The 23,979-nt window shown below is 33.3% G+C and overlaps 1 protein-coding gene across 4 annotated transcripts in view; it reads right to left on the bottom strand.

Moving 5' to 3' along the window:
* The window catches only part of LRP1B (LDL receptor related protein 1B), a 1,884,038-nt gene that overhangs the window by 668,101 nt on the left and 1,191,958 nt on the right, over window positions 1-23,979 (bottom strand). For all 4 annotated transcript variants that reach the window (XM_003921997.4, XM_074399735.1, XM_074399736.1 and 1 more), the window contains 2 exons: window positions 15,926-16,108; window positions 508-708 (listed from right to left, as the gene is read on the bottom strand). In XM_003921997.4, the coding sequence (XP_003922046.1) occupies window positions 508-708; window positions 15,926-16,108 (384 nt within the window). The remainder of the gene's footprint in view (window positions 1-507; window positions 709-15,925; window positions 16,109-23,979) is intronic.

The following is a 23,979-nucleotide window of genomic DNA, read 5'->3' as shown; positions in this document are numbered from 1 at the left end:
GTAGGAGGACTAAAAATGAGAGAATATTATATCAAGTTGGATAATGTTCAATTGGTTTTGTTACCCAGTCTCTTTCTCTTCCTAAAAATCAGTTTCTGTTGTAATGATTAGAAGGTATATCAAAATATATAGGGTGGTGGTGAGCTCTGTTCCACAGATGAGGAACAACAAGTTTTTCTTGTTCTCAGTGACTCACTTAACAAATAATCAGTTCAACTGATGGAACAGCATTGGTCACCCAGAGATCTAAATGATGAACACAGCTCTGCACTTAAGTACTTCGATATAAGCTAGCTTTTTCTATGTCATTTTCAGAAACTTCTGATCACATTTAAAACTTTTTCTATAGCCTTAGAGTATCTGAAAAATGTAGATAAGTTTCACTGCTAAAAGTTACATTTAAAGGAAATGAATCGAAGGAATGAATGCTACTATATTAAGTGACAGCAAGTAAACTAAAAGGCTGTAGTTTCCATAGAGAAGTCAATGCAGTTAAACATGTAATACCACAGAGATCGCCTTCATCAGAGCCATCAGGACAATCCTTTTTCCCATTGCAGAGTTTCTCTGGCTGCAGGCAGACTGAGGTGTCATTAGCACAAGGATACTTGGGTGGTCCACATAAGAAACTGTCACAATCATCTTCATCTGACTGATCTTCACAATCAATATCTCCATCACACACCCATGCTTTGTTGATGCATCTCCCTTAAGAAAACAGAAATAGCATGTGTTTGATTTTTGTGATTAGGTCATTGTAATAATGAGTGGCCATTATTGTCTTCAGTCACAGGCAGGATTACATGTCTTTAGCAAAAGAAAACAAAATCTATTTGCTTATTATTTGACAGTTTATTTTCATGACAGCATTTGAATATTTCTTGTCCTGGTCATTAATGTGCCCTTAGGGTTTGAGCTTGGATAGTTTCTTTAGTCATCGCTTGAAACGAGATATATATATATATATATATTTATATATATAAAGACAGAGAGAGAGGGAGAGAGAGAGAGAGAGAGGGTTTCTGTGACTAATTGAAAGTTTAATCACTAAAAGAAAAGCAAATTTTAAAGATAAATTCGTATATCGGTGCTTTTTATATCCCTAAATTTAGGTAAATGCTATTGGTGTCTGTCAGAAACCCAAATTCAGGTAAATACCTTATTTTAGCAGAATAGGTTGTCCTTCTATTTATATTTATAACCTCAACACCCCAACTCCCCACTCAACATATTTACATGCCCTCTTATAAGTGAATATCAAATGGCATCAACCATTTTGGCAGCTAACGTATGTATAGACAGAATTTATAGAAATATTTTATTGTTTCTAGCAGAAAAAAAGAAAATAATTATTGTTTAGCCAGCATGATTAAACAGTAACAGTGTGAAACACAAAGAGAACAATGGTCATTGTTGTTTTTTTGTTTTGTTTTGTTTTGTTTTGTTTTGAGATGGAGTTTCCTCTTGTTACCCATGCTGGAGTGCAATGGCATGATCTTAGTTCACTACAATCTTCACCTCCCAGGTTCAAGCAATTCTCCTGCCTCAGCCTCTCAAGTAACTGGGATTATAGGCATGTGCCACCATGCCCAGCTAATTTTGTGTTTTTAGTAGAGATGAGGTTTCACCATGTTGGTAAGGTTGTTCTCAAACTCCTGACAGATGATCCCCCATCTCAACCTCCCAAATTGCTGTGATTACAGGTGTGAGCCACCATGCCTGGCATTGCTGTCTATGTGAACGGTTCACTGCAAAGTTTTCCTCCGTTCCAAATTGTCTTTCATTTACTTCTAATTAATTATCCTTTCTAGATTATACAATGTTCAGTTGTACATAAAATCTTTTTTTTTCTTTTTTTTGAGATGGAGTTTTGCTCTTGTTACCCAGGCTGGAGTACAGTGGCATAATCTCAGCTCACTGCAACCTCCGCCTCCTGGGTTCAAGCAATTCTCCTGCCTCAGCCTCCTGAGTAGCTGGGATTACAGGCACACACCACCATGCCCAGCTAATTTTTGTATTTTTAGTAGAGATGGGGTTTCACCATGTTGACCAGGACGGTCTCAATCTCTTGACTTCGTGATCCACCTGCCTCAGCCTCCCAAAGTGCTGGGATTATAGGCGTGAGCCACCACACCCGGCCCACATAAAATTTTTAAATGTACCTAAAGATAAATACTATTGACTGACTATATACTAGCATCTTATAAAAATAAGTTGGGTAGGCAGGGCACGGTAGCTCACACCTGTAGTCTCAGCACTTTGGGCACTTTGGGAGGCCGAGGCATGTGCATCATGAGGTTGGGAGATCGGGACCAGCCTGGCCAACATGGTGAAATCCCATCTCTATAAAGATATAAAAATTTAGCTGGGCATAGTGGTGCTGTAATCCCAGCTACTTGGGAGGCTGAGGCGGGAGAATCACTTGAACTCAGGAGGTGGAGGTTACAGTGAGCAGAGATCAAGCTACTGCATTCCAGCCTAGGCTATAGAGTGAGACTTCATCTCAAAGAAAGAAAAGAAATTTTTGCAAAAACAAAAAAGGTGGGGCAAATATAAGGGAAATGAAGAATATTACATTGTGTATGTCCAAAAGTCATTATGCTTTTAAATGTCTTCTCAAATGTTATAGGTAAGTAAATTTTAAAATAATTAAAATAAAGGAGCAAAATGTTTTATTTATAAAAATATATTAATAATTCCTCACTATTATGTCAAATAAAAAATATATAATATATTTCAGTTTCATAGATATGGATGAAATATAATATTTCAGTTCCATAGTTACAAAAATACATTTGATATTCAACATGTTGCTAATATAATCATATAATTATAAAATCATTAAAATTACATAATGATTACAAGAAACTAAGAATTCAAAAATAGGTAGCTAGTTTCAAAAATAACATACACACAGATTTCATATCTACAGAGAGCATATACTAGAAGAAGAGGCCAATTAAAAGTTTACATACAAGAAAGTATTTTGGGTTAAAATGCACAAGAACTGTATAACATTTATAAAAAGAAAATTCCAAAATTAAATTCAAAATTCTCAAAGAATATGAAAAAAAAAACCTTGAATAAAGATATTGTTTGGTCTTGAATAAAATCAGGTATTACTGTAAAGACACTGTTTCTTTTAATTTATATAATCCTTTCAAAATAGTAACAATATTAATGCCACCCTACAAGTTTATTTTAAATTAAAAAAATAAAACTACAAAAGTAATTCATAATCTTAGAAAATCAAAAAACAAAACAAAAACCAGAGGCATCTCAATGAGTAGAAACTATATATGCCAACTATTTAGAAGCAGTTTAAGGTAATAGTAGCTAAAATACTTTTTATAAATGAATATCAAGAAATATATCAATAATTAAAGGGCACAGAGACATTAGAAATAGGTTCATTTATATAGATCATACATGTGTACATATATATATATATATATATATCTATGTGTATATATGTATAAAGTTGGCAATTCAAATAGTAGAGAACAAAATTAATGATGAGTATCAACACATTAGCCAATCTGGAGGATAAATAATAAAGCTGAATCTTCGCTTGACTTCTTATGCTATGACATATTATAGATACATCAAAGAGGTAATCATTTTAAAATAAGGATGATAGAAATACAAATATTAAACTGAATTTTATGAACATTTTATTCCATATTGCAACAATAAACTCCATAGACAAAGTCAGTGGACAGTAAGTTAGAAAAAACATTTCATCATATTTTAAAAAATATTTCATTATATGACAAAAAATGTATTTTTAAAAAATACAAAGATTCTTTTAAATCAATAGGATAACAATCAATCTAAGTGCAAGATTCATAAATAAATAGTAATGGTTTACAAACATAAGATATTGAACATCCCTTTTAATTAAAAAAGGTAAGCTAAAATAACCAGTTGACACCCTTCCTTCTCTATTAGACACATCAAGATAAAAAAGTTGAATACAAAGCTAGATTTGACAAGAATGTAGGAAACAGCACAAATGTCAAAGAGGCTACAAATTATGATAACTTCTCTCTATGGCAATGTGAAGAAATCCAGAAAATAAAACGTGTCAACTCTTCACCACAGTAATTCTAATTTTAGAAAATATTTTCATAAACACATTTGCAGAAATGCACAAAGATGCTAGGATATGTATTGACGTTTCGTATCTATTAGGAAAAGTCAGGTAACAATTTAAATAATTACTGCAAGCCTGGTGACATCAATTACAATGCATCCATACATTAAAGGTATATGCTTGAATGAAGAATATGTCAATCTACATAAGGGAATAAAAACTAATTTCCAAAATTAATTAATTTTAAAAAGGCATAGAACTCAGTCTATGTAGGCTCTGATATGTTGAAAGGGATTTAGCTATTTATCAATATCTATGACTATATTTACACACATTTATTAATATAAGTAAATGCATAGACTTGTCTCTACTTCAATTCCTTCTGGAGGGCTACACAAGAAATAGTTGAAAATGATTGCCTCTGAAAAGAATTAGTAATCGGAAATTTGTAGCAGTAAGATAAACTTGCCATTGAATATTCTTGTGCTGCTTTATTTTCCTTCTCCCATATACCTGCATAAGTTTTCCATATAGTGTCTCTTTTAAAAAAATAAGTATGTACACACATATGCAACGAAGCCTAACAGATTCAACAGCCTTCTTGTAAAAATTATATGTTGAAGTTACTCTTGCCTTACCCTTTCCTAAGGGCTTTCAGAAATATAAGAAAGCATAAAACCTGCTCCCCGTCACCAAGGAGCTTGTAATCTAGTTAGAAAAACAAGATCAATGCATAGCATATCATTGTAGTCTAAAATATGACATTCTATACTTAAGCATTAAATTGTATGAAGTCATTTGCAAGGGTTCAAGAATATGCACATTTCCATTTTTAGTTTGGTTTATCAAGATGAAACTATCTTTTTTTTTTTTTTTTTTTTCCCAGAGACATCACTAATCCATGATGGCATTTCCAACCACTGACTCCAGAACGACCTTAGAATTGTTTCAACAGATATATCCATAAATCACTATCAATCTTTTAGAGTCAGAATAGCAGTAAAGCTATTTGCCATCCCTGATATAGATCCTGCCTAGAAAAGGTAAACAAAAATCATATTTAGATGACTGTAAAACTTTAAAAGAAATAATGTCACCAGCGATATGAATAAATAGGAATACATAGCTTAAATGAATTGTATGAGCTAAATAGCTCCCCTATTTTTATTGATTTTTTAGGGGCTGTTTGAAGCTTAATTGCATCTCTCTGTTTTTATTTGTTTGGTTTTAGTTCTTAGCAAAAGGTAGATAAGAAGATGAACCAGGTATGATAAGTTTAATTAATTCCTAACTCGTGAACATGAATTAGGTAAAACCCAAAAGCAAATGACCTCAGTAAAAATGCTTTAAACATACTGATTTTTACTTGATTCATATCAAGACAAATCCTTACCTAAGTAAGTACCTAATCAAGTCATTGGACATAAAATCTTGAATGAATAAATATCATAGATTTCTTTGTTTAAGCTCCCTTCTTTATATGTAAGAAATAAGTAGTCATTAATCATAGTAAAATATATTATAGAAATTTTAAGTATCTAATAAAGAGAAAATCCAAAAATCTTTAAAGTTTTTAAAATGTGCCTGAGTCATTCAAATAACCAAGTAAATCACTTAGTGTTTACTAATTCTTTTTTAGAAGATGCTGAAAACAATATTAGATAATTAGTATGAAGTTGAGCTCTACAAACTATTTTCTCATTTATTTAAAATGATGTTTTCAACTTGATAACTTTGTGTGAAATACTTTATTTTAGTAACTGTAGTTTTGTACTTTGAGCAAAGAAAATAAGAATGAATAAGTAACAGCAACAGCAAAATTTAAAAAAAAAAAATCCTCAAACTCCAGAAATTTGGTTACATACTACTACAAAGTCAACAGCTATAGAAAAACTAAGTTTTCATGATTGTAGAAAACATGCTGGTTTTCCAAAATAAATTGATCCAATCTCTCCTAGAGTTTTTCTTTTCTGTGTTAAACTCTTAACCATTTTCTGAAATAGATGTATCTTTTTCTAAACTGATTTGTTTAGAAAATACTTGTTTATATTTTAATAAAAGGTAACACATGCTATATTGGGATGATTTCTGTTCTGGGATATGACTGGCAGTTTATTTTAATAATTCAAAAATGAATATGAAGAAGTGAATCTTTGAGAAAATCTAAATAGATTTACTTGCAACTATATTATTATACTGTCTTTTTGAATACTAATCTTCTAAACTTTTTTATATTATCAAACTTTAGTGTTACCTACATATCTATTTCTTTAACAATGCTTGGTTTCAATTCAATTTGGCAAATATTTTTTGAGTACTATATGCTTGATTTGCTACTAAAGAATGTAGAAAGACGGGAAAGACAAATTCCTGACCTTGTGGAGCAATAACTCTAGTAATAACAAATATTTCAATATTGAACATATAAAATACAGTAAGATAAAAGCCGTATAACCATCAGAGAATGCTATGGATTTTCAAGGAGGTGGAAAATATATATGATTGGAAGGATAAGAACAAACTTTACTGATCTACTCTTTGGAACGGTATTTTGAAGGATGGTAGAAAATTTTACTTAAGGAAAAAAGCATTTAATATAGATGACTGCCTTATGCATACAGTCTTAACATTCAAATATATATCTTATGCAAAATCAAAAGCAAGTAAATGGAACTGGTAAAAGAAATAAAAATTTAATAGCATAGTGATTACTCCTGCTACTCAATGGAAATATGTCAGAGCATAAATAGTAAAAGAGAATCAGTTCTTCCTTATGTTGACCTTCGTTTCATCTCTAAGTGAATTCAATAAAAAATTCTAATTTTTATATTTGCTTTTTATTTTATGCTAAACATACCTTGTTTATATTATAGTTACAGGTACAAATTATCATCAGAGCTATATACACAGAATCATGTACATTAAGTTTAATGGTTGATTTTTGGGGGTAAGTTTGAACATATGCAGTTTTATATACTGAATATTCAAGCTTATTTGTTTAATTCACACAAAATATGAAACTCTTATCTAAAGGTATAAAAGCAGGAAAGAGTGGCACTTGTTAAAAAAGCAAGAATGAAGCAGTTTGGGGTCCCTAATTCAAGAAGTGTTTCTTAATCTGATGAAGCTTAAGAAAATTGAGACACTTTTTGAATTAGCAGTGGAGATTGTCTATATGATTCAGACAAACTTGAACGATTGAAAGATTTTTTGAAAGTATGTGCTTAGGTCACATCTTGAGAGGTAAGAGGAAGCCAAAACTGTGTGTAGAGTGGATTGAAGCTAATGACCATCAGGGGAAAACAGTTGGCCACACAAAGATTTGAGTGAGAGATCATGAAAGCTTAACCTTAGGTTATGAGATTTGAGTAGCGAATGGAATGGGCGATATGGGAGCTACTGCAGTGGGAACCTCAATAGGACTAGGACGTGGAAAAAGATTTCAAGTTACAAGTGTCAAACAGTGCTTTCTGCTTTAAATCTGAGTGTACAGGGAATTAAATGTTCTAAGAGAAATGAGAAATTCTTACTCATTTCTGACTTTGAAGAGAAAATAGAATGTTTAGAATTGCAATGGGAAAAAAAACGGGTTGCAAGTAAAGAGTAAATGTCAGTGGTCAAGATTTTGGAGGCTGAGAGTTGATGGTTAAAACTAGGCACAGAAGAGAGTGCTCTGAAGACCTGGCAGAAAGATGAGAAGGAGCAAAACAAATTAAGAGAAAAATGTCTGCAATTCTGGACACATATTATATGCGTGACAAGTACATTTTAAAATTAAATATAAGGGACAGGCAGAGGAAAAAGGGCAAGGGAAAGTGAAATAAAAAGAGGAGTCTAAATGCTATGTGGCTAAAGAGAAAAATCCAATATGAGAATTCACAAGAAAATATTATAAGGAGAGGACATGCAGCAGGGTTAAGAGTTGCAGGGAAAGAAGCCTAGGTGCAGTACTAATAGCGAAAAGTGTCATTCATTAAGCTTATACTGTGTTCTAGGCACTCTTTGTACGGTATGCCAGTCATTATTATCAAATCTACTTTACGGATCAGAAAACTCTAATGTAGAGAGGTTTAGTAACCCATCTGCACTCATGCAGTTATTGAATGGCAGAGTAGGACTCAAAACACAGAAGAGCATAGACTGAGAAATCATTCCTGGTGACCACGGAAATAGTAATTTCCATAAAGGAAAGCGATAGCATGTTAGATTGCAAGGGATGAAGGAAATAGTGAGACGTAAGACATCTAAGTACTTACGTGAGGTGATTTAATGACAGGAAGAAGGAAGACAGGGAAAACGTGATAGAATCAAAGAAATGTTTCTCAGGTTATTGAACCAGATATAGTTACGGAGAGAAAGAAATATTAGTGTGGGGAAAAAATTGAATACCAGGCAAGAAAAGTGAATAAACTCCCACGAGGATTAGGAGGTCACAGGATCAATATCTGAAGAAGAGTCTTCCTGGGCAAAAAGGAGCATTGTCTATTCTCTATAGATAGGACTGAAGGGAAATCAGAAGGTTAGGCATACAACAAAAGGTTTAAAACTGTCACTGGGAGGAATTAAAGAAAAATATAGGTTGGCTCATAAGAGGAAATATGCAAAATATTTTATTAGCTTTCTGGCACATAAACGACGAACAGCTCACCATATTATTTTCATCAGAAATAAATAGAAGTATTCCATAGGGCTGGTGACAGAAAGAAAAAAAAAAGGCCATGTTTAGAAATACTTCATATATAACCCACCATATAATTCTAACAAAATCACTATACCATTATAGGATATTTTTGGTTCTAATAATCCAGATTGGTTTTCAACAATGATTAAATTCACCATTTCACTCTATTCACTGATACAGCAATGGGGGAAGGAAAACAAAACAATCCAAAAATATACAAGAATAACGGTTTGCCATTCACAGAAGCCCACAGTGGATTTCCATTACACAGCAGATCAGAACACAGTATGATAGTTCTGTTACATTCTTCTGCTAAGAATCACTTGTCCTTAACTTTTAACCCTACTCGGGGACTTGATTTCAAAATGCATGTTGCTTATTTCAATGGACTCTAGAGTGGAAGGTAGATGAGTCAGCACTAAACTATCACTACTCTTGGAAAGGTAGTCAATCAAAAAAGGACACAGTAAAAGTTATGACACCTTCTCAGTCATTCTTCCTAGCCACTTTTCCCCATATAGAGACAAATAATGACAACAGTTTCTTATGAATTCTTCCAGAAATGTTTTCATTATAGAAAGAATATACTTGTTTTCTTTCAGTTAATCAATATGACATGCTGTGCCCTCTCTTGTGCTCCTTCACTTTTCACCCAATGTGTAATCACAGAGAAGTGTCCATGTCAGTGCATTATAATGACTTCCAAATATGCAAAGCATTCTACTATACAGAAATATCATATTTGCACCTACTGCCTTATTTTGGCCTATTTAGCTTGTTTGCAACATTTAACGATTAAAGCAATTTAATGGCAAATGAACATTTGAAAAGACGGTGAAAATAATATGTCATTAGGAAAATGCAAATTAAAACAGTAATGAGATGCAACTGTACACCTATCAGAATGATGGAAATCTGGAACAGTAACAACACTAAAGATTTTCAGGGATATAGAGCAACAGGAACTTTCATTCACCACAGGTGAACGAATGCAAAATGGTACAGTCACTTTGGAATAGAGTTCTGCCATTGCTTACAAACACTGAACATGCTCTTACCATACTATCCTGCAAATGAACTCCTTGGTATTTACTCAAATGAATTAAAAATGTATGTCCACCCAAAAGCCTATATGTAGATATTTATAACAGCTTTATTCGTAGTTGCCAGAACTTTGAAACAACAAAGATGTCTTTCAGTAGGTGAACAGATTAAAAAATTATGGTACATCCAGACAGTGGAATGTTATTCAAAGCTTAAAGAAATCAACTACCAAATTGTGAAAAGACATGGTGGAAACTTAAATGCGTATTACAAGGTGAAAGAAGCCAATATGGAAAGGTCTACATACTATGAGATCCAATGACATGACACTCTGGAAAAGGCAAAACCATGGAGAGGGTAAAAAGATCAGTAGCTTCCAGGAACTCAGGGGGAGGGAAGAATAAACAGACAGGGTACAAAAGATGTTTAGAGCAGTGGAATTATTCTCCATGATACTATAATGATGGATACATGTCATCATATGTTTGTCAAGACCCATAGAATATACAACATCAAAAGTAAACCCTCATGTAAACCATGGACTTTGAATGAGAAAGATGAGCCACTGTTGGTTCGCTGATAATAACAAATGTTCCCCTCTGGTGTAGTATATTGATAGTGAAGGAAGCTGTATATGAGAGAGTAGTGGGAGTGTATAGGAAGTCTCTGTACTTTCTGCTCAATTTTTCTATGAACCTAAAATTGGTCTGAAACATAGTCTATTTTTTTAAAAAGTCATAAACATTTTGATGTATAGTACTACCCATTTCATTCAGTTCTAAATATTTAAATATATGTATTATGGTTTCTTAACCCATTGATTGTTTTGAAGTCAAATATATTTTTTAAGAATCATTCTGCTGCAGATTTCTAATTTGTTTTGTGTGTAAATAATGCTTTTTGTAAATTGCCAATTATTTGAAATACTTTAAGACGTCTTTGGAACCTAACATAATGGTCAAATTTGAAAGTTTTCAATAACTCTGGTGTACATGGAAGAGTATATGTCTATAGGTATTAGTTTAATTTTATGAAATATTTAATAAAGCTTTAAATAACTTTGTACATCTCACTTCTCAAATGCATGAATATATCTATATGATAAATATTTAGAGGTGGAATTGTGTATGTAATTGTAGACACAGTGTAAGCATTGAAATACATTGCTTTCCATAGAGATTCACCAATCTCCACTGAAAGCAATGTGTCTTCTTCCTCTACTCTCACCAACATGGGCATTACTGGGCTTATTTATTATCAAGCAACTGATGTTGGAAGAATATAATCCCACTGTGGTTTTGAACCACATTTTTCTTATAGGTGTTATGGAATGAATGTTTGTGTACCAACAAAATTCATGTTGAAATCCTAATCCCCAGTATGATAGTATTGGGAGGTGGGGCCTTTGGGAGTTAATCAGCTATGAAAGTGGTGCTCGCATATCATAAGAAGATTGCCATCTGCAAACAGGGAAGAATGCCTTAAACAGATACTAGATTTGCCAGTTCTCGATCTTGGACTTCTCAGTCTCTAGAACCATGAGAGATGAATGTTTGTGGTTTAAGCAACCCAGTTTATGATAATTCATTATAGCAGCCTTAAAGAAGACAGTCTCATTCTCCACCTTTTCCTATTGTAATTATTTTGCTTGTCATATCTGTGCTGAATTCTTAGTCATTTTAGGAGTCTTAGTTTTTATTTCTTTTTCTTGAGGATCTCAACATACTTACCATAAACTTATTTTTCAGACATATTGCTTATTTTCATTTAATCATGAATAATTCATTTTGTAACGACTGATTTTGATGAGATAGCTTTCTTCATGTATGTTACAATTCTGTTGTGCAATCTCATTTGGATCAGAACTTTCATTTTTCTCTCTGACTTTATGAATTCACTTGTCCCTATCTACAGGTACTGCTATTTTGACTTTGGCCCACCCCATTATTTCCAGCAGTCTTGGTTCAGAAATACAACAATATACACATATATGTATATATGTATACATACATGTATACATATATATGCACATACGTGTATGTATACATATATACGTATATATGTATACATACACGTATGTGCATATATATACACAATGAGATTCTATCCCCAAACAATATTGGACTTTTATTAGATTCGACCTTTAAGCCAGACAGAAGTTTGGCTCAATTGCCATGGCAGAGTCCTCCCATCTCTTTAGGCAGAGAACTTTATTTAGGTAACTACCCTGGCAGCAACTAGCAGTGATACATATGTTTTTTCAACTCTCCTTTCAAAAGCAAATGGATTTCTTTTCAGGTTCTGATTTCTAGTAATGCCTGCCTCCAGATCCCAGCTTCACATGGGACAGCTTTATTTCTATTGACCCTAAGATCTGAGCAACTGTTCATTTCTGCTAGCCTACATACCCAACCCAATAAAGTATTTAGCTTTAGCTCAGCATACCACTTGATACTGTACTATATTTCTGTTACTCAGAGATATATATTTTTCGTTCATAAGGCAGTATCTCCCTTATTTTATCCTGTTATATTTTATCATCACTTCTGTGTGTTGAGAAGTGAAAACAGAGAAGCAGAGAGAAAGTTCAGAGTGTAAACTTGAAGTCTCACCTTCACATGAATTCCCTTTTTATTGTCTTAATAACATTAGAGTACTTGTGTGAACACACAGCTATTTATTATTACTATCACTACTGATAGACAATATATTGTTTCTAATTTTTTACTATTAAAATAAAATGTCTCATTGAATATCTTTATGCATATATAACCTTATACAATCCTACTCTTCTTTACATAAATTTCTAGAAGTAGGACAGAAAGATAAAATTTGCTTTTCTACAAGCAGCTGGAGGGCCTATTTCCCTGTTACTTTGCCATCACTATGTAATATCAAACTTCTCTTTCATTTTTTCCTAAAGAAGGGCATTTCTGAGTTTCTTTTCCATGATGGGGTGACTGAAAATTCACTTTCCTTTTCCCCCATTATAATACAACTGATATTTGTTAGTCTGGAGTGTAAGAGAACAGATGTGGCACAATGCAATTCTTGGACAAAAATAGGTCCTTTGAGATTAGAAGCTCTTAAATGATGACTGTTCTATTGTACTTGAAGTTAGCTCTCATTCTCTTCTTTATAGGAATTTAAAAACCTTATTAATGTGTCTAGGTTTAAAGACCAATAGATGACAATTTATGTATATAAGAAAAGCTATTATAACTACCATATATAAATTAACTAGCCTGAAAACTTTTCAATGTTCAAGCTGACATCTTAAAAATCTTTGAAAATAATCATGAACTTCTGGATTGAACATTGTGGGTAGTTTAAAGCTCTTATAGCTGGTCAAACTGAGAATTTAAAGTAAATGAAAAAATATCAGAAGTTTTACTGATGAATACATATTTTAAACATTAACTTATGTTTGTGGTTTACTTTAATGACTCAAATGTTCATAGAAGTCTATCATAAATGTGACTTTGTAATTGTGCAACTCTTCCAAAGTTGGATAATTTGTGGTTTACTATGTCCAAACCACAAATTAAATTAGAAGCAGATGGATGGTTAAATTATTACCTTTCACTTTTTCCTTTTAAAGTGCAACATATGTTTTATCACAGTTCTATTTTACATTAAATTTTTGCTTACCTAAAAACTATTTGGTAGAAACATCTGAGGTTTAATTAACAGCATTCTTAAATAGATAATCCAAATCTCAAGTCAACACATCTAAAATTTTCTCATAGAATTCAGTTCTCCAAACATACAGGAATTTTAAAACCTTATTAATGAGCCATCCTCATCATTCTTCAGATTTATTTTTATGTTGAAGCATATTCACAGAATGTTGTTTTATAAGTGCTCATTGCATATATATTTTAAAATAAATCACAAACACTAAAAATATTCTGTTAAATTTACTTAATCCTAATATTTATTGTTTATACGCTTTTGCTGCATATCTATTTTTTTCACAACAGAAAGTTCAAAGTAGTTTTCACTAATATATAGCTTTGAGAATTTACATTACTATGAAACTCTTTACAATTTATTTCTGTACAGAAAAATTACAGCCTGGTTTTATGTTTTGCATCTAAATTTGTTTTAATAGCATATCCAAGTAGTTAAAACTGAGGATTTCCCATATTGTTTTATATTTTGTTTTCACAAAATTTTGCCACTTTCTTTTCCATGTATGTTTTAAAGACTGTTAGCTGCTATGTTTTAAGATTAATACAATCAGGAAAATGCCAGAAGTTATATGGGGAAAATACACACAATATATGCTTTGAAGTATGTGAATTTGAGTCAAATAACTGGCTCTTTGGTATTAAGATTACCCTATTAAACAAAACCTGTTTATGACATCAGTAATTCATTCATCTTACAGTCATTCATCTATTAATTTTCAATTAATATATGTTCCAAAAAGACCATTTTTAAACTTAAAACTACATTTTTCTAACAAATAACCCTAAAATTATGACTCCTTATGGAATAATTGAAGAAAGTAACATAACTATGAAAAATATTGTTGAAAAAAAACATTTTGGAAACACAATTATCTTGCTAGAAATAGACTCCAGGAATATGTATTTATCTCTACCTATGTTAGCTTGCATTTATTTTTCTTATTTCTTATTTGAATCTTAATTATAATCAAGAGGCATATTTAAGAAAAGAAAAAAAAGGCCCAGCACGGTGGCTTACACCTGTAATCCCAGCAATTTGGGAGGCCGAGGCAGGTAGATCATGAGGTCAGGAGTTCAAGAACAGCCTGGCCAAGATGGTGAAATTTCATCTCTACTAAAAAACTACAAAAATTAACTGATCATGGTGGCACACACCTGTAATGCCAGCTACTTGGGAGTGTGATGTAGAGAATTGCTTGAACCCAGGGGCTGGAGGTTGCAGTGAGCTGAGATCATGTCACTGCACTGCAGCCTGGGTGACAGAATGAGACTCCTGTCTCCAAAATAAATAAATAAATATAAAAAATAAAAGAAATAAAGTGCCTTTTTATACCTTTAAATGCACATTAACCATGTGGTTTTCACAGCATTTGCTTAAACCCTTTGCAAATTCTCATTTGTACTTTTTGATTGGAATATGTAAATATAGGGAGCAAAATAAATCACTAAGATTTCATGATTAAGCAACTGAAACACAATTTCACATCAAAGAGAGATTCCAGAGATGATATCCTGAAATATATAGAAAATTCTTTCCATAGGTTATTTGGAGGATGATACCAACCATTTCACAAATTACACAACAATAGCTCATTGTAATCTACTTTTCTCTAAACTTCGACATATCATCTGGCATAAAGAGGGAAGAAAATAAATTTATCATTTCAACTGGAACCTAGAATATGTAATAAAATATAGCAGAATATAAGATATTCTATTAGTATGACTTTTCCATTTTGGTTTCCTATGTGTTCACACATACACACACACAAACACACATGAAATCAAAATGAAACAATCATAGTAATAGAATATCTTTATAAAACACAATAGTAGCCTCAGTGACCCTCAAATAAAAGGTTTAAATGGCAGCCAGCATCTTCCTCATAATAGAATTAAGCAATAGTACAGTAAAATTTAGGAAATTAGTTGAAAATAAACATATATAATTCTGTCTTTCCTTTCTAAGTCATCTTCATTTGAATTTTAGAGTGAAACTTTATCTACAGAAAGAAGAATGCTACCAGCTGGTTTAGCATCTTGTCTCTTTCTAGATTCTGAATTTCCAGGTTCTGTTATTCTAGATTGCCTGGTTTAAAATCCCAAATCTCAAAAATAAGTAAATAACATAGAATCCCAAGTCTGACATATTGGCTTGGTGAACATGGGCAAGTTAAAAACTTCTCCTTGCCTTATGAATTCATGCAGAGAGCATTCACAGAATTATGCTAGCCTCATTGATAGTTCTCCCTAAATGTTGGCTTCTTTTATTGTTACATACAGTATGTGAGCACATCTTCCAGAAATATAAGATTACTTTTTAAAAAGGTGAAAAACTGATTAAGGATGGGTCAAAAGAACTCCACACTCTAAGAGCCCCAACAGAAGCTGAAAGCAATGTTCACTTACCTGTACTCCAACAGGAAAACTTGGTTTTGTGGTCACACAATCGTATGGTACCATTGCAACCTTTTTCATCACTACCATCTTCACAATCTTTTTCTCCATCACAGCGCCACAGATCCGGAATGCAATTACCATCAGGGTGGCATTGAAATTCATTCCCATTACAACCAGCAGGAGAACGAATCTCTTAATTTGAAATGAGGAAGAGAGAAGCAGAGGTGGGTAAGACAGGAGAGAATTCATGATTTTACTTGATGGTAGCGGTTTTTTTTTTTTCACTTTTTTCTTTCTTCAGGCATTATTCTAATGCTAGAGATAATATATTTTTACTTTAGATGGTTAATTGCTATAAATGTACTCTAGTATTTTCGAATTCATTTAAATAACATTAATAGTAAGAGAATGATGTGTTTTTTTTTGCCTCCCCTACAATTTCTAAAAGTACTATATACATTAGAAAAGAACAAGTAAGATAATTTGTGGATATTCTGCTGTAGTTTTTATTCATGTCTAATGGATGAGATCCTTGAAGCGCTTTTCTCTAAGACACATAAATGAGGTTATGCATTCTAATCTTAATGATTAGATCTTGGCTGACTTTCTTATCTTTCTCTAGGTAATTTCTTTCAAATTATTAAGAGTCAAATAACCAAAAACTAATAATTACTTTCTGACTGACAAAATATTTGAAGAATAGCATCCAAAAATTTGAGAAACACACACACACACACAAACAGATAATAAATATAACACTGGGTGTAGTATTTCAATTCTAGAATCAGAATAGAACCTTAAAAGTAATAATTTAATGAGATACTATACCCCTCGTCATTACAAAGATCAAATAACACTATTGTCCCAAATCTGGTGATTAAAAATATAGGATAAATTCTGCAGGTAAGCATAAAAGTAAGAAAATATAACTGTTGGGATATAGATGTATTTTCAGTTTAACAAATGAATAATATAACTAATCCACAGTTTATTGAAATTTGTGTTAACATCTAATATTATGATATATTAATCTTTATTTTTTAATACTATTATAAATAAATATTTAGTAGATATTTTTAGACCAAAGTTTTAATGTAACAAATATATTGTGTATCTTGTATAGTTAATATAAGCTACCTATAGCAACAATTGATCTATACAATTAAATTTAAAGCAGGTTCAAGTGAATTTCTCATTATTTCTTGTGCTGGTTTGGTAGATATCTATGGTTATAAGTTAAGGTTAGGTTAATCTAAGGTCAAAGCTAATAATAACACTGATATCACCAAAGCACTCACTTACTCTTTTGAGACCTCTATTTGTTCAGTGAGAATGCATCAACAGGGTTGATATGAGGAATAAATTAGATATCTATAAAGGATTAATTCAACTACAAAGGGTTGTTGCTGTTATTTTCTATAATATAAACAATTTAGTTCTTTATTTTTTCTTTATTTAAAGACTTTCAGCAACTATAATCTGTCAGATGATACAATATTATAAAGATACACAAGATGGGCTTGATCATACATCCTAAGTGTTGCTAATGCAGTAATGTTGAACTAATAAATAACCAAGGAGAAATAACCCTGTGGAAGCAAGTGTAAAGAAGTTCTATTGGTTCAAGAACATGAACCATAATTCATAGAAAGTCATTAGAACCAATTTCAAAAGTTAATACTGCTAAAAATACATGTAATAATAAAGCATTTAGTTTTGGCTTGTTTTAAATCCCCTTCAAAAAACAAAAATTTCTCTAATTTTCTAACTATCTAACTCCTTCTCACTTTGGACATATCATCTTTATGGGTAAACAAAATACTTGGGTCACACATATATGACCAATAAAGATGGTAAAGTCTGTGCTCAAGGGGAGGATATTTATAAAATATCCTCCTATCACATTTATTTAGTATCTACAGAGTTCCCTCTATAAAAATATATCCATTGATTCAAACAAATGCGCTTGGAAAATATTTGGAAAGAGGAAAACAATAAGAAATAATGTAACAATAAAAAAGAAAAATTAACAAACCATATAGTATAACAACTATATCATATTTACATTGTATTATGTTTTATATGTATTATAGAGATGATTTAAAGTATATTATGGGAGGATGTGCTCAGGTTATATGCAAACACTATATCATTTCATATAAGGAAGTTGAGCATTCTTGAATTTTGATATCTTCAGGGTCCTGAAACCAAACCCCAGTAGATACGGAGGGATGACCATATTACAGACACAAGTACAACAGTTGTAAAAAATAATTTTGGGACCGGTTTCATAAACAAGATATTGTGAAGTCTTTAAGCCTAGGGTATAACTTGAAAATCCTATATTAGTTCAATATTCAGAAAGAAAAAAGAGACAACTCAGTAGACGTCCAAGACCCATTCAGCTCTGTGCATCATTTTACGGTGAAAAGGTCACCTTCCATGTAGCAATGAAAGGCCTTTTTGTTCCTTTTTCTTCTACTTAACTTTTCTTGAAAACAAAACAAAACATACCCTTGCTCAGCCAACTTTTATAGCTTGTAGTATGAGCTCAACCAGTAACATTTAAAAATTGTATTTCAGGTAATTGCCAATCAGAGATTCCAAATATTTAATAAAGACTGGAAGGTGTAATCTATTGATTTTTCTATACTCTCTAAAATAAGAGCCAAAGACTGGCAGCTCATATATTGAATCTGTTTCTCAGTATGTTTAATTTGACAAACACACTATTGGCCTTTTAAAAATCTGAGAATTTTCTATAAAAACCTATATTATCTAGTATCTTAAAAATTGGGGAGAGTCTTAGGCTGGCTTCCTTGCAAAGTTAACAGTTGCTACCTGCTTTACATGGGGCCAAGCTCAAATACATTAGCACCTCCTTTTTATAAAGATCAAAGCAGAATCTTTGAGGAGAGAGAGTATGCTGCTATTGTCTAAGATATTTTCCATTTGCTTTGCTTGCTATTGTTTGATTTACTTGTGCTTTGTAAGTGAATCCACTCATCTGTTTTCTTATTCTTAGTAAATATTTACCTTATAAATATAAATACAAATGTTATATTTCCCTGGAGATTTTTTTTCCTCCTTAAGCTACCCATGTCTAAACTTCTGATGCTAGTATAACATCTATTAAGGGTCAGTCACCATAAACAAGTGTATTATGGTAACATAAAACAAGGGTATAGTCCAGAAAAGAAAAGAAAATATAACACTGTAAACTTTCAAACCTAAAGAGGATAACAATTTTGTGATAATACACACACACATAACTGACGTGCAACTCATTGTCTTCTTTTTATTATTCTCCCCAACCTGGATTGCCTTCCTATCTTCAGGACTTCATCTATTAATGTCCAAACTTGTTGTTGTTTTTATTATTGCTGTTTTAGAGACAGGGTCTTGTTCTGTCACCAAGGCTGGAGCACACTGGTAGAATCATGGCTCACTGCAGCCTCAACCTCCTGAACTCATAGTTTTTCCACCTCAGCCTCTCAAGTAGCTGGGACCACAGGTGTGTGCCACCACATATGGCTAATTAAAAAAAAATCTGTATAGATGGGAGTCTCACTTTGTTGCCTAGACTGGTCTTGAATTCCTGGCCTCAAGAGATTCTCCCGCCCCAGCCTTCCAAAGTGCTGGGATTCCAGGCATCAGCCTCTGCACCCAGCTAATGTCCATGATTTTTAGGACTAATTTGTCTTTTAAAAATACCTAGGATTGGGTCTATAGATTCAGGAACTTCATGAGTAGATTTAGGGATTTTATAAAAGCTCAGAAATTACACATGATGCTTTTTATTGATATGCATATTTTCCCTGTGTTGGGAAGTTATTAGAGATTTTCTTGACTCTCAAGGTAGTTTTCAAGAGGAATGTCAAGACCTCACATTTCTCTGAGTATTTCTTCATCTCCCTTCCTGTGTACCTTGCATAGATATGTTAGCTTAGATGGCATTCCATTTTGCCTATGCTTTATATTAATTACATTAGAGTGAATTAAAACCCAGTGGAAAAAGGACAAACCATCAGCTCCTTCTGATTAAAAAACAAATAAGTGGTCAGTTGTGGTGGCTCACACCTGTAATCCTAGCACTTTGGGAGGCCAAGGCAGGCGGATCACCTGAGGTCAGAGTTTGAGACAAGCCTGGTTAATATGGTGAAACCCTGTCTCTACTAAACATACAAAAATTAGCCAGTCTTGGTGGCTCATGCCTTCAATCCCAGCTATTTGGGAGGCTGAAGCATGAGAATCACCTGAACCCAGGAGGTGAAGGTTGCAATAAGCCAAGACCGTGCTACTGCACTCCAGCGTAGAGGACAGAGAGAGACTCTGTCTCAAATCAATAAACGGAATTGCCTATTGAAATCATCCCATTTTATAGAAAAGATTAATTTTCCTATAGTTATGCAAATGATAAGTAGCATAGATGAGATTCAAACCCACAAAATCAATTTTAGTGTCTGCTCAGTTTTATCATTATACCATTTTCAACTTCTTGTATGGCTTTTCTCATATAAAGCCTCAAGAACAAAAATATAATTCACTCATATAATAAAAAAGCATTTATAAACTCATTTTTATATTTAAATCGCTGCTGTTCAGCCTGTTTGTTTCTAATAAAATTTATCATTTATTTTATGCTATTGTAAGATCATGATAAAGTTTGTTCTTTCAGGAAAAGATCAATAAATTGCCGGGCGCGGTGGCTCAAACCTGTAATCCTAGCACTTTGGGAGGCCGAGGCGGGTGGGTCACGAGGTCGAGAGATCGAGACCATCGTGGTCAACATAGTGAAACCCCGTCTCTACTAAAAATACAAAAAATTAGCTGGGCATGGTGGCACGTGCCTGTAATCCCAGCTACTCAGGAGGCTGAGGCAGGAGAATTGCCTGAACCCAGGAGGCGGAGGTTGCGGTGAGCCGAGATTGCGTCATTGCATTCCAGCCTGGGTAACAAGAGCGAAACTCCACCTCAAAAAAAAAGATCAATAAATTACCAGTTGTGTGAGGCAGACTAGTATTACAACATGGTAGGCATTTTTAGGCACTGCGATAGAGCAGGGAATAAGACAGAGACTCATTCTCATTAAACTTGATTATATTATATCTTATGTAATTAATGAATAATTATACAAGAAACGAACTAAATTAGTTAAGAAACTCATAAGTGCTGTGAAGAAAACATATCAGAGTAATATTATAGAGGGTATAACACAGAATAATAGACTGGATATGCTGTGATAATAGACCAGTACAAAATCACTGCTTCTTAAAAATATATACAACTTAATTATGGCTCATTTTACATCTGTATTGTGGAATACTAGGTGGGCTATCCCTGTGGTGGTAATTCAAAGACCCAAGCTGATGAATAAGAGACCAACTTGAATGTTTGTAGTTGTCAGAGGGTTCTGGATGGTCTCATATCAGATGTAAAAGGAAGATACGTCATTTCTGATCACGATTCATTGGCCAAACCTAGTCACATCGGGTGGGGCCCCATCATAATAGTCCCACTCAACCACAAAGGCCCCAGGAAGTACAACCTTACCATTGGCCCAGAAAAGAGAATAAATAAAAAACTTTGTCAATGTCACTGATGACTACCATCAGGAGTGACTTAGTTATAGGGAAAATATTAAAAAGGGTGATTACAGAAGGTGACACTTGAGTGAGACCAAAATGATGGGAAAGGGCTAGCCATGGAAATGTTAGGACAAAGAACACACAGAGAGAATAGCGATTCGAAAGACCTCAAAGCAGGAAAGAACTTAATTTTTACAGAAAAAGAAAAATGTATATAATGGTAGTAGGTGAGTGAACAAAGACCTGAGAGGTAGGCAGGGGCTGACTCTTGCAGAGATTTATCAAAAACTATGCTAGGATAAGCACAGTAGGTATCAATTAGAGATTTCTAAGTGGAGAAGTGATAGTGCTATAATTTAATTTACATTGCTCAAAGTTTTCCAAGCTGCCGTGTGAAAACACGGATTTTATGAGACTTGAGTAGAAAGAAGTAGAAAAACCAGGTAAGTGGCTTTTAATTGAGTTCAGATGCAAAATAGAGGGCATATTTTTTTTGCCTTTGAAAAGACTGGAGAATCGTGATTATTCAAATAAGTAGGCTAGTAAGCAGTTACAAGGCAAGGTCTTAAGTGCTGTGGTGTGAGAGAAGAACGCCAAGAGAACCTACAGAGTGGAAACTGTCCTGGACGGGCGGATTTCACACTAGGTATTTTTATGACAGAAAATAAGAAGAGTTCTGGGTCAGAATGAAGAGTCAGGCAGAAGGAAAAGTCAAGTGGAACAAAAGATTTTCTGAACAAAGCGAGCAGTATTAATAAAATTTTGTGTAGTGTGTGAGCAGAATGGGGAGAAAGAGAAAGCTAGGTCGGTGAGTAAGATCTAGATCTTGAAAGTTCTTGTACGTTGTGCCGACTGTCTTGGATATAACATCACAGGCATTTGGGAACCACAGAAAGACTACAACCAGATTCTGATGGAATGAGACTTGCAGTTCATGTAGATCACTTTGAGAGCATTTAAACAATAAATAGAATAAAAATATCCAAGAACCTTCAGATTCACAAGGGTTTATGTATATGCATTCATTTTACCTGCTTAGACACTTAAAGTTTATACGACAGTCAGATAGACTGTAACACACACACACACACACACACACACACACACACACACACACAGAGTTTTACTTCTCACTTCTCATTCTATTCCCTCACCATAAATTAAAAATATCACAAACTCATTTCTCAATATCTTTTAGATTTGGGTGGCTGTTGATATTTAGGAATGTTGTCCTCTTTTGCCAGAAAACAGAAAAACGTCATGAGGTTTTATTTTCTCTTGAGCTTCTTGTCAAATTTGAAATCACCTCTGTTAACTGTTGTTGATTTCCCTCTGGGTGGAGAGCTACTCTGAAGAGCCTGTGATGACCATTCCAACTTGAGTTCCAAGCCTGTATGGTTTCCCAGAGTCCTAGTTTTCTAAGCTTCAGGGCTTGGAACACAATCTGTCTTTGTAATATGGCTTGTCCCAATGGAGTGTTAAAATGATTACTATTTAAATGTATATGTGCATGCTGTTTTACTGTTATGTTTTCATGTTGCTGATACCAGTTATATTTTTAACTAATTCAATTTTATTGAATTTTTACCCTGAAGCTATTTAAACCAAGCATACAATTTGGGGAATCTGATAAATAAATAAATACAGAGCCCTGAAGGAAATGTGGCAACTGTAGAATTTATCCTAATACTTAAATGAATTCACTGTAACTAAATATTTGTAGTTAGAAAATAACAACTGCATAGTGACAGAAAAAAAACCTGTTTTCTTCCTAATGTTAAAAAAAATGAATATAGTATTGCAAAAATTGTATGTATGCTCTAAATATTTGTATTCAAAATATACTTTTTGGTATATAAAAATTGTTAAAGCCCCCTTAGAAAATAGCTAAGAATGATGCTGCAAATACAAAGGAATATTTAAATTGTGAGACCAACCTGAGGGAAAAGTCTTTTTCTTTTTCTGTTATTTTAATGGAGTTTATACCTTTAACTTGTCATTCATTGTAAAGTGCTTTGAAAAGTAAAAAGCACTGTATATTGGATGTGCACAGAGCTCCATGTTATAACCACCATGTGTCAGTCCCTGCTCTGTTCTTAGCTTTTCCATGAATCACTATGTATTAATAATTTCTGCACCGAAGGCAGCCTTTTGCTTCAAATTTCTTTTCCAGACATTCTTCTCCAGCCCTGACAGTACTCAGAAGCTGGTCTGGCAGCAAAGCCATAGCTTCATTCTATTAACCAACAGAATGTGGACATACCTTTGCCTGTTCCTGTCTGAGGGGGAACCTTAGTATCTCCCTAAGGACTTTAGCCTGCCCTCAGTTTCTAGAGATCCTCAGAAGACAGATGCTTATTAAATAAAAGTTACCTCCCAGACTTTGGGCTAATTGGTTTGTGTTGGGATTGGTGAGAGTACACTGTCATACTCTTTTCTATGTAATGTGGAATACACTCCCTTGGGGATGCTGCC

The sequence above is a fragment of the Saimiri boliviensis genome, chromosome 5 (assembly GCF_048565385.1).
Source record: "Saimiri boliviensis isolate mSaiBol1 chromosome 5, mSaiBol1.pri, whole genome shotgun sequence".
NCBI lineage: Eukaryota > Metazoa > Chordata > Mammalia > Primates > Cebidae > Saimiri > Saimiri boliviensis.
Note: the sequence above shows the minus strand (reverse complement) of the source record. Positions and strands in the feature narration are given on the sequence as shown.